This window comes from Alligator mississippiensis, chromosome 12 (genome assembly GCF_030867095.1).
Source record: "Alligator mississippiensis isolate rAllMis1 chromosome 12, rAllMis1, whole genome shotgun sequence".
NCBI classification, from domain to species: domain Eukaryota; kingdom Metazoa; phylum Chordata; order Crocodylia; family Alligatoridae; genus Alligator; species Alligator mississippiensis.
The window spans coordinates 56,583,728-56,595,828 of record NC_081835.1 but is presented as its reverse complement, the minus strand read 5'-3'; the positions used below and the strand labels follow the sequence as shown (position 1 = coordinate 56,595,828).

The following is a 12,101-nucleotide window of genomic DNA, read 5'->3' as shown; positions in this document are numbered from 1 at the left end:
GCTGGTTAGTTACCTGGTCGTAAAAGAACATCAGGTTTGTCAGGCATGATCTACCCTCCACAGAACTATGCTGGTTGCTTCTTAATACCCTGTCAGTTACAAGCTTGTGATTGATGGCTTCTTTAACAATTTTTTCAAAAGTTTTTCCAAGGACCAAAGTCAAATTGACCGGTCTGTAGTTTGCAGGGTCATCCCTCCTCCCTTTCTTAAAGATGGGCACCACATTGGCCCTCCTCCAGTTGTCCGGGACCACCCCCCAGTTCCACAACTTCTTGAATATCTTCACAAAGGGCCTTGCTACGAGTTCAGGTAGTTCTTTCAGGATTCTTGGATGTAGGTTATCTGGCCCAGTGGACTTGAAAACATCCAATTTTTCTAAGAGAGCCCTCATCTGTTCAGGACTGATTTCATGTTGTCTGTAGGCTTTCCCGGGTTCTCTGGGCCTCTGGACAGGTGCCCAGCTCCTATTAGCCTTCTGAAATACCCACATGAAGTATTCATTTAGGAGCTCAGAAGGGCTTTTTGTTGCCCATTTAATGCCCCGATGCCTGGGGTATTATACACAGCTCCGACCTTCCCTTTACCATGTCCCATGCCTCACAGAAGGCATCCAAATTGCTCCTAATTCCCCTGGCCCTATTGCTGGGCCACACTCGGCCTCAGGCTTCCAGAGACCTTGGCCATGAGCCCCCTCACTGGTGCCTCACATGTACTCTGGGCTGTATGCAGACTTCTGGCCCCTCCACTCTACCTCTCGCTAGAGTCGCTATTGCACCCCTCACTGGGGCTACACAGCCTTACAACCCATGGGCCTCAGGTGCCTGTAGATGTGCCTGAACCCCACCATCAGCCTACTGCCCACTCAGGTGTCTATAGACATACCTGGACTTCACTCAAAGCCTGTCACTAGGCCGCCCTTTGATTTAGGCCTTGGTCTTTCTTCACCCCTCCGGGCCTTCCTGGTTTTCCTGCTGAGCTGTTGTCTCTCTTCTGGGCCCTCTGTTGCAGCCTCCATCTCAAGGCTCCCTCTTACTGGCCCCAGCTCGCTTAGACCATTTATCAGATGGCTCTTATCCAGAGGCTGTGCTTCCACCTCCATCATTACAGCTTGCTGGTCAGCTGACTGCCTGTCCTCCCTTAGACAGTGATGTCCTGTCTGTCCCTTCCCCGCCCCCCCCATCAAAGGGACTTTGAGCCTCTTTAGGCTCTGGCCCCACCTCCATAGGTCCTACCCTAGACCTCCAGATATTCCTGGGAGCAGCAGATCTCAAGCTAGTGCTGTTATTTTAGCAGCATCCCAACAGCAACTGCTGGCTCTGCTCCCTCAGGGCCTGCTCTTATGCTGAGGCTCTGCAGCCCAGCTCCAATCAGGCGGCCTGGTGACTCATGTGACTGCCTAATTGGTTCTGCAGTCATCTGCAGGCTGCTTCACAGCCTGCTCAGGCCCTTAAAGTGGCAAGCACCCACAGATGCGCTGCCACACACCTCCCCCCTTAGAATCCTTCCAAGGGAGGTGTCTCTGCTGCTACCCTGGCAGGCTCCTCTGCAGCCTGCACTAGCCCTCCAAGTGGTGAGCACCCCAACGGTGCTCTGCCACACTGCAATATCAGGATTTCATGCCAGTATCTTGCAGTAACAAGAACAATAACTATTCAGCTTTGTGGCATCTTTTATTCATATATCTCAAAGTGTCATACAAAAAAGAAAGATTATGGGTCCCAATCCTGCACCATTCAAGCCAATAGTTTTCCCGTTGACTTCAGATGGAACAGAATCAGAGCCATAATCTGCTCTTTCTAGATTAGGATATGGTAGCCCAGAGACAAAATGATTTACAGATCACGGAATGAGGTGGTGGTAGAGCCAGTGGGTTGATAAACAAGTCCTGCAAATAACTTAGTCATCTCATGACCATCATTATCAAATTGTTTGATAAAGAAAATATCCTGAGTTTTATTGGTATGTCTCTTTTTTTTTTTTAAGGTATTATTTATTCCCAACCATTTGAACAATTACATTTTCTTTTTCGGAGCCAGCACCAAGACGTCTCGTCTCTCCACAGCAGGGAATCAATGCTTTTCCTAGTTAATTCATTAAGTTGTTAAGAGAAAGAGGTGTGCTTACTTAGCTTTTAGAAACATGTTATTTTTTTCTGAGCTTTAAATAGTATCAAGACCTTTCTCTTTGAAGATATTCTTGAGCAAGGGACAGTTGGTTAAAGCAATAGTTTTAAAAGAAATCCTAACAGCAGCCCCCTTATTATTCTTTCAAAAGATGGAATGGGAATCTTTTTATTCACATATCCTTAATGGCATAACTTTAGCTGAAACAACAATTTTATTTATTTGACACGTGCTCTGATATAATCTCCAATAAACTGGACCTGAACTCTTGAAAAAAAATTCTGGGATTCTCAGGCACAATTGTGGAGTAGGTTGGAAATTGTGCAGCAGCTTCATTTGTATTGATTTGGAATGAATTAAATATGAAAATAGATAAATAAATCAGTGCCACAATGCCTTTTTTGTCTTAATATTACATTTTATTTCCTTTACGCTATTCTGTTTTCAGTGTGCTTGAGGTCTTCTGATAGACTGTTGATAACTGCTCTGTAAAAGTTGCTGAGGGGTAGGGGAGAAACTGCAGGTTTCTGTCAGTGAGGTAGGGGACAGCTGGCTATATTGGCACTTAGGAGGCAATCTGGGATTCTAGAAGAAGCATGTTAAGGTGATGTTTCAGCTAAAATGCTCAACAAATTAGTTAATGTTGATACTTAAACTGTCATCTTTTAGGTTCTGGAATTAACACCCATTAAGATAAATGGGACAATTTAGACTTGAAGTGATTTTTTCAATCTGTCTGTAAACTGAGAAAGAAAACACTATCAGTTTACATTTAGTTCGTGTCTTCAGCGTTATCTTTTAGCCCTAAGGAACAGAAACGTAATTTAAAAAAAAAAATGATGGCTTAAATTTTATAGTCTGATTCTGTGGCAAGGGGACACCATTTCCATGGCCGCAATATAATGAAACACAGAGAGCCATCAATATAACACAGTAGTGCTATTTTTTTGACATACTTTTCATAAGCTAGTCATTTTGATTTTCCTGAAAAAGAATTATGCAGAAGTTGGCCTGCAGAATATATCTATCATGTTCAAGTTGACTTAAAAGTAACAGTTCTCAAAACATCTAGAAAGGAGGCATATACATAAAGGTTTATTTTCATCTTGCTATGTAGGTATTTGTTTATTCTATGCATCAAGATGATATAAGTATGTGATGAAAAACTGCAATTGCTACTGTGGAATGGGCTCTTTATGGAAACCTTGATGTATAAAAGATGCTGAGGTACCCAGCAAAATGTTTTGAATGTGTGAGTTGAAACCTAAAAGGTGTCTGTTTAAAATTTCTGATTCTTTCCTTGTGTTTAGTATAAACAGTCTGCAAGCAGAATTGAACAACATTTTTTTGTTGCGAAAACAACTGGAGGAAGATATTTTAGCTAATCGGAATCTGCGGAAAGTCCTGGAGGATCAAATTAAGGAAATAAAAAACAAAGGAGGTCTGTATATTTGAAGGAACATGGCCCTTTCCTTTATCTTAACTGCTTCTATTGCACTCGGTTTATAGTAAATGCATAGAAAACCTGGAAAGTAGATAAAGGTGTGAAAAGATCTCTTGTCTTTTTTCTTGTAGTAAAGATCATTTGGGGGATTTGTAACCGAATGGCTTTAAGCAGTCAAGGATATACAGAGGGAAAGCTTTTCTCTTCCCCTGCAGCAAATGTTAGTAATTCTGTGGCAATTCTGCTGCAGTGATCATTTCAAGCTGCCTCCAGTTCCATACTCTCAGAATTTACTGTTTTCTGCAGAAGTCAAGGATCCCTGGCTTCGAATAAATCTATGACCACGGGATCGCTTCCTGGCCATGGAATCTAATTCTTTTACAATACTTTAATAAGCAGTCAGTGTCTAGAGAAATGGATGGGTTCTTCCTAATGTGACATGCATTTTCAGAAGGAGAAGAAAATAGTCAACAGTTTCATTACATTGTCATTTACTTCAAGCATGATACAGTTTTTTAATATAACTAACATTAATGTTTTTAATATATCTCTGAGAAGGGACTGTTAGCAGATACTTACCTGTAAAGAAAGAAAAATATAAGCTGTTTTCTTTGAAAATGGTATTCTGAATATACACAGACTTGTCTACCTTTCTTCCACAGGGAACTGATAGGCATAAATGCACAGGCATTATTGTTATTGTCCATTATAAAGACCTGAGACACAGAGCTTAAGGCTCACATTTTTCAAGGTGGCCGCAGATTTTGGTTGTCTTCATTTCAGGGTGCCAAGCTTAAAACTCATAGGGTAATTTTTCGGAAATAATGAAGCTAAAAAGAGTTGGGGATAGTCTTGGGTCTAATTCTCAGAGGTCATTCTCTTTCTAGTGGGGCACCCAGCCACTTGAATACAGTGCAACTGCCCCAGGCCAGTGTCTGAGGGCTAAATAGGATTCAAATGTGTATTGATTGTAATCCGTGTTAGAAATGAACAGGTGCTTATACAAACAAGTGAAACAAGTATTTACTGTAATTGCAAAGGAAAAGAATCAGCAGCTGTTGGCTGTTCAGTTAATATAGCCGGTTGAGCCAACAGCAACATAAAATTCAGTATCTTTATTTAACCTGGCTTTTACCCTTGAGACATAGAGTTCATTTGCTTGAAATTCTGGCTAAAACAGAATAACTATTCATGCCTTACTTATCCTCCCTGAAAATTATTTCTAAATGTAATGCTAAATATGCAAATTATAATTCAGAATTAGATTCACAAAGCATGCTGATAACCACAGAACATATAGCATGTCTGGATGTCACAAGCACAAAGAAATGGAAGGGGAAAGTTCTTTCAATTAAACAGAAAGCTTAGTAAGGAGGATGAAACATTTCCTTGCAGTCTTAATAGTAGATACTTATTTTAAAAGTCCTTATTTAGCATTTTTATACATTACAAAGGCGTAATGTTTCTGAAATAATACTGGCCCTCGCTTGCTTTGACAGAGGAAACCTTATCTTATTGTGGAGATCAAACGTCTTACATGAGTATTTGCCTAGGAGAGCACAGTCTCTTAAGCCTACAGGTAGACCATCTGTCTCTTGAAGAACTAAAAAAAAAGGTATTGTTCTGTTTTTATTATTTAATGTTTTAATCACTTAATTCTCCTACATTTACAATTTGTTTTCTCTCTCAAACATTTTGATCTTTTACATAGAGTTGGGATATTCTGAAAGGATTTAAAAATTCTTGTGTGTGTAGTTTGTGATCCCTTTTTTTGTAAACTTTTTTGTTACAATATATGAGTTTCAGGCTTGGCTGAAAGACAGCCGAGTTGCAGAAAAAGTTTTATTATACCGAGACATCTGGATCCAAACTTAAGACCCAGTAATGTATTCCTTCAGTATCAAAATTATTGATTCCAAATAATAGTTAGTGTCTGAGATTTCTGAAAAACACATTAACAAGGACTTACCATCCTTAATAATACTGAAGTTGGTAGTTTTGTGATATGCATTGTTACAGTGCAGGGGTATCAAATTCGCCTTGTGGCCCAGGCCAGATCTGAACCGCAGGGCTCCTTGTGGGCCGGATCCAGCCTGCAGATGGCTCTGGCAGCAGTGGTTGCTCCAGGTCCGGCCCAGTGCATGTGGTTGTGGCGGTGGCAGCCCTGGCTCCCACTATTTGACATGCCCCATGCTGGAGCTAGAGCTACTGTCACTGCTGTGTGCCTGGTGTGGCAGCGGGAGCACTGGTTTTGGCACAGGGAACAAGACGATGACAGTTCTGACTGACATGGGGCAGAGGGCATGCAGTGATTGTGGTGGCAGTGGGGCTGGTGATGGTGAGTGGAGTGGCTAGAGGGTGACTGGGACAGTATCAGCCCTCGCTTATGCTCTGGCCACGGATCACTGTGTCTACTGGGACCCAAGGGCACCAGATTATGCAACGGGCCACTGCCACACACCCCTAATTTCTGGTGGACTGTTGGAAGCCTGGCTGGCCAGACTGAGCAACTTCACAGGCCAGATCCATCCTGCAGGCTGTATTTTTGACACTCTAATATAGTGCATTTCAGACAAAGCTTCTAAATGGCCTTTAATAAACTTGATATGTTGTATGACATCCCATGAGCTAAATTAATATTGCCACCGTACTGCAAAAGGAGAAACTAAGACGCACAAGTTAGATTTGCCCACGGTTGCACATCAAGTAACTGTCATGGTGTAGAATCCATATCTCCTTACTTCTCGTCACATGCTTTAGCATTTAGCTAGTTGCGCGTCCACAGTTTCATCATAAAGGTCATTTTTGGTATCAGAGCCCTTTGGCAGATATCCATCAATGGCTTCCTGTCATTCGTGTCTGACTGCCGGTGAATGTGAGATTCACCTTTAAGATGAGTAAACTGAAAACAAAAAAAATGACTTGTTCTACCTCAAGCAGGAAGCCCGTGGCAGCATCAAGATTGACTCTGAGTGCTATGCTGAGACTGTGCCTGCTTTTATTTAATTTATAGTCACCTATCTAAATTTAGGCAGACTCATTAGCAAAAATTGATACACTATATGAGTCTTGGAGGATAATGACTTAAAGAGTTTTAGATTGGATTCTCCACTCCAGTATACTACTTTTGTACCAGTGCTATCCACAATGGCATTTAAAGGGTTTAAGAGAGAGAAAATGAGACCTCTGATTTTTTTAAAAATATTTCTTAGTGAATGCTGCTGCCCTGTCCTAATAATACAACTTCTGCTTGCACTGAATACTACTTCCCAAATCAGTCTGCTGGTATGACAGGCCCTGATTTTTTTTTCTTATAAGTGATTTATGGAACCTGTACTTAATGATTGAAGTTGAAACTATAGTCCTTCAAATTAGCATTCCTTGAGCACAAGCTCCTAACATATTATATAAATGGGCTGGTTTCAAACATATACAGTCCCTTGGGCAGAGACAGAAGCATTAAGGTTTATTGGAAGTAACGAACATGACAGTTCTGAAGTTTAACACTTTGTGTAGCTTTATAGAAAGATGTTTCCCTCACCGCATTTCTTTACACGTTAGGATGAACTTTACCTTTTCTGACTGTTTGTTTCTCTTTTGTTTTTTTTTAGGTTACTGAACTCCTGTCAGTGGTAAAGGACCTGCAGTCAATTAATCAAGATCTGAAGAAAGAACAACTTGGATTCTCCAGATTTGATTCTCAGGGAGAAGAAACGCTGAAAATATTTAACCAGAATGAGGTAGGATCTCTATGCTGAAACACTGGACCTGAATTTCAGCTCCAGCACATCTCACACAATCATTTACATAGGTACCAAGTGGATGTGAAACCCTGCTAGGTCAGACTGATATTGTTCTATAATTACTCTTTTAAAAGATGTAAATGGCTGTATGAGGTTAGACATTGTGAGAGTCAAGCCCAGCATATTTTATAGTCAACAATATTTTACATTATTTTAAGAAAGCAGCACATATATTAAGATATCAGTTGGGACTGTGGTTTTTTTTTTTATATTTGCAACATGGAGTTAATTTTATTTTTCAAAAAAGGTACATCTCCATAAAATATAGATGTCCCTTAGTTACTGCTTCTTGTAAATCCCACAGGTTGAGCTTCGTTCCCAGAGTGGTGTTTAGTCCTATGAAAGCTTTGTACATAGCTGTCACTTCTGAGGCCACAAAGGTTCTCTGTCTTTCAGAAGTGGTGTGGTTCCACTGTGCACAAAGGAGGGAGAACAATGCTTTAGGCATCTATGCACCCATCCTGTGCAATACAGAGCAGTGTAAAATGGAGGGGGCAGTATTGTGGTCTAGTCAAATGGGAGACACACAAGAAAGGGACCATTGTATTTACTGATGCTTGAATCCTCTATTGTTTTCCTTGTGGCTAAGATGCACAGTGATGGTTTCAGCAGTGGAGCTGAAGAAGCCACTGCAAAGAAGCTCCACAGATTTATGGACAGATTTCTAGGTGCATCCCTCCATGTCGCATGCTACATGATGGTAGTACTTCAGTGGAGTACTGTAGATGTCCAGTGCACCTTTATGGCTTGTTGTGATTGTTACTTTAAATGTGGTGGCTAGCACCTTTTGTTTTTTAATGTTATTTTCCTATGCCCTATTCACTAAATGATAATGAGATCAAGCATAAAAAGAAAAAGCTCACCACCTTTACTTTTCATACTGAATTTCTAAATCAGGCTTAAGTGGTGAAGAACAGGACAATGACATGATGAAATAATTTGATTTAGTTGTGTGTAGGTTTTGTATTGACTGGATGCTGCAGAGACCTGTGGCCAAATCAGGATGTAGTTTATCATATGTACTCCAGATGGGATAAAGACCATTGTCAAAATTCATACAAAATGTTCTTGCTTTTCTGGATTCAAGTCAGGCCTTTCATGTTACTTTTACACATATATTTTAATTATAGATTGAAGGAGGGTTTTTTTGGCCTGTTGGGATAACGTCCAATATCTTAAAATGGTTAAGTTACAGATTTATAGACTAGGTTAGCACTGAAAATGTAGTACATAAATCTGTGTTGCAGAAAGTGTACGCAGGATGCCTATGTGAATATTACTAGCAATTTGCCTAGTAGTCCTGTAGAGGATGCTGTGCCCTCACAGATTCCAGAGGCATCAAGGCAAGAATATTGCACCTTCCTGCTCTTGTCTTGCTGTGATTGGAACATGCAAGGCTATTCAGTAAAGAATTATTTACATGGACCCAGCTTTAGAACAGGCAAGAGTGAAATTTGTAAAATAACCTGTGAATGAAAGCCACGACTTCTGGTAAAGTCAGGAGGCAAATAAAACACGATATTCAAACCTGCGCCAGAATGATTAAGGTGCTATTGAACTCAAAAGTTAAAGGCTCAGCAATCTAATCCTTTAGTTTTAAAGGTACTATATCATTAATCCTGGCAGTAAACGGCCCGTTTCATGGTTTTCTGGCTCTGGGTTACGATGGGTGCACTTTGGAAATTGAAAGTAAGTGCAAAAAATATTGAATTCTGCTTCTCTTGGTACCACACTAGAATGTGTTGCCATGGGTTGCTAAGAGGACACTAGTCAATAGGGCTGTGGGAAGCTTTGGGTGCTGATTCGATTTGGAGGTGATACGGTCTGATTCAGGGGCCGAATCTCCGAATCCGCATCGAATCAGGAGACCAATAAAAAGGTCCGAATTGTTTCGGAAAAGATTCAGAGAACTCCAGAGATTGGGGCAGTCCCCACTTGCTGCTGCAGGGAGCTAGGCCTGGACTCTGTGCTGGTAAGTAGGGGGTATGGGTGGGGGCTGGAGGAGAGGGAAGTGGACCGTGGGGGGACCCTCACCAGGCTCCATCCCCTGCCTGCTCCCCCAGCCCTCCTGAGCACTCCCCAACCCCCGTCCTCTCTCCCAGCCCCTCCCATGGCTGCCCTGCTTCGCCCCCTGCTCCTGATGGTTATAGAAAAAAAAAAAAAGCCCCCACTCACTAGCTGCTGCAGTAGCCTCAGGGCTTCTAGGGGCTTGTGGAAGAGCCCCCCCATGCAGCATGGAGCAGTGGGATGCCCTGGGGATCACCTCCCTGCCTGGCAGGAGCCGGTGAGCCTGGCGCTTTTTTGTTTTTTTGTTTTTTTTTAAAGAGCTGGAAGCTGGGGCCAGGTGGGGCAGCCATTGATGGGGCTGGGAGAGCGGGTGGGGGATGGGGCCTGTCGAATTTGGAGGTTTGGTGGATTCGGCAACGGCTGAATCTCTGAATCAGATTTGGCTGAATCGATTGGGGACAGTGATTCGAATCACTGAATCGAATCGCTGTCCCCCAAATCGTCCGAATCTGAATCCAAAACAGATACTAACTGCTTCACACAGGCCTACCAGTCAGCATCCTCCAAGTGAAACTGGGTAGGATGCAACAAGGTAGAACCCTCTCAGGTGCTTCTTAAAGAAAAGAAAGGCATGTGCATTTTAACGAAGCTGGAGTGCAAGCCAGAGAAGTCTGCACTTGGGTTCCCCTGCAAGGCATCTCCCAAAGGCCTGACAGCCTTTAATAGTTTGTTTCTTGGTTCTTAAATTAAAGGGAGGGAGGGATAAAAAGGTTGTTTTTGCACTGTCCTCTGAACAACTGCTTTCTCTGAGAGAAGCAGCCTCACTGATTCCAGCCTTCAAGGCTCCAGGGATCTTTGCAAACCAAGCGTATCAGTGGTTCATTTAGGAAAAACATTCTCAAGGTTTTCAGTCTCCAAGGAAATATTTTAAATAGGCAGCTTATTCTCAATAGATTTCCTTCTGGCCTTAAGCCACTTATTTTCTTTTAATATTTTGTTGAACATTAGATTGTATTCCTTGGAGCACAGAAAGTTTTCTTTTCAACCTCAAAGACTTGATGAGCAAAAAATTCAAATTGCAGCCCATTGCTGCAGTGATGTACTACAGTCTTCTGAACTTTACGTCAGTTGTTTCAGTGTGACCAGCACCGTTTATGAAACTGGATACTGGTCTAAAAAGGGATTGCACCAGAACAATGTTGAATCTTAAAAAAAAACAACTAGTGGTTGTGTGGTTTCAACCACAACCACTTGGCAGTCGATATGTGCATATGCTGGTTTAATTTGCTTAAAAAATATGCTTGGACTACAGTCTTGTTTTGAATGTGATAAATGGCTAATAACTTCCTTTTTTCTGTCTAAAGTAATTGGTGAGTAAGCTCCGTGTTACTCATGAAATCAACGGCTATGACCAAAGTATGGGCTTTTCTAATACGAATCTTTGCCAGTTCACCACAGTCCAGATCTGTAGCCTCCCTGCTATCCTACTTTTGGCACTCCATCTCCATTTTTTAGTAGGCTGGACAATTTCCATATGAGTAAACTCCCCCAAATAATTCAAATATTAATCTTAAGCAAAATTTGAAAGGGAGAGTAAGCTAATAGCTAGCACCTAGCTTCCCCTTTGTTCTGCATTTTTTTTTAAATTTAAACCAGTGGAGGGTCTTACACTGCTGGAAGGTACAAGGCAAACCTGAGTTTTTCATTCACTTACAACACACATGCACGTTACAGAAATATACGGCAAGAAAGGAACCCACTAATACGCTAATCCAGTATGTTTAGAAGAGAAAACGTATTAGTCCCCTCTATGACCTCAGAATTCTTTGAGCCTGGGTCCCCATGTCATGAGTCTTGGCCTTGATATGGTGTGATATTGGGAGAGAAGTTGTCTATCTTCTCAGAATCATTAGAATTACGTTTTGCATGAACTCAGGTTACAATTATTACACCCACTCCCTCGATCACCGCTTCCTTTTCGTCTAGTGCATCAGCTCAGATGCTTATTGTCCACATTCTCAACTCGCTGATGCTTTTCTGACCCTGCTCAAGTTTCTGCTTTTTCTTTTTTTAAATTTTTTGTTTGGGTTAGGGCTATGTTTCCTTAGCCTGGCCTAAGAAAGGACCTGGCTGTTACAGACACTCTTCTAACGGTGTTGCCTTCAAGGCATCTACTGGCCCTGGCAGGAGCAGAGCGGATCAGCTGGAACCCACATGCAGCCCCATCTCCGCGCCTGCTCTGCACTGCCTGCCCGTGGTATATCCTGCTGCCCCTGGGCATGCAGTGGGGTTGGGGCAGCTCGACAGAAGGACTGCCTTTCTAGGCAGCCCAGGTGGCAGGTAGCTCCTTCTGACTGCCACTGACCCCAGCTCTGCAGTACTGGTGGAGATCTGTGCTGTACAGCCCTGACCCCATGCACCCTGTGCCTGCTCTGGGCTCGCCTGTCCAGGCTCAGGAGTGGCAGCACGAGACAGAAGCTGCTGCTCAGCGCAGGAGGAAAACAGCCCCTTCCCTTCCCACTGCCAGTGTTTCCTGGTGTATCTGCCTGGAGCCCATGCCAGGCTGCCCTGCATCTCCACTGCCATCACCGCCACCTCTGGGCCACCTTGCGGGGCAGCAGTGACAGCACAGAGCAGATGCAGAGTAGCCCCACATGGGCTCTGGGCTTCCCCCCTGCACTGAGCCACAGCTTCTGTCTTGTGCTGCCACTGCTTAGCCTGGGC

The 12,101-nt window shown here is 42.7% G+C and overlaps 1 protein-coding gene across 1 annotated transcript in view; it reads left to right on the top strand.

Moving 5' to 3' along the window:
• Positions 1 to 12,101, top strand: part of CDK5RAP2 (CDK5 regulatory subunit associated protein 2) — a 109,296-nt gene that overhangs the window by 45,427 nt on the left and 51,768 nt on the right. The window contains exons 16-18 of the mRNA XM_006269450.4: positions 3,434 to 3,564; positions 5,067 to 5,182; positions 7,179 to 7,307. Of these exons, the coding sequence (XP_006269512.2) occupies positions 3,434 to 3,564; positions 5,067 to 5,182; positions 7,179 to 7,307 (376 nt within the window). The remainder of the gene's footprint in view (positions 1 to 3,433; positions 3,565 to 5,066; positions 5,183 to 7,178; positions 7,308 to 12,101) is intronic.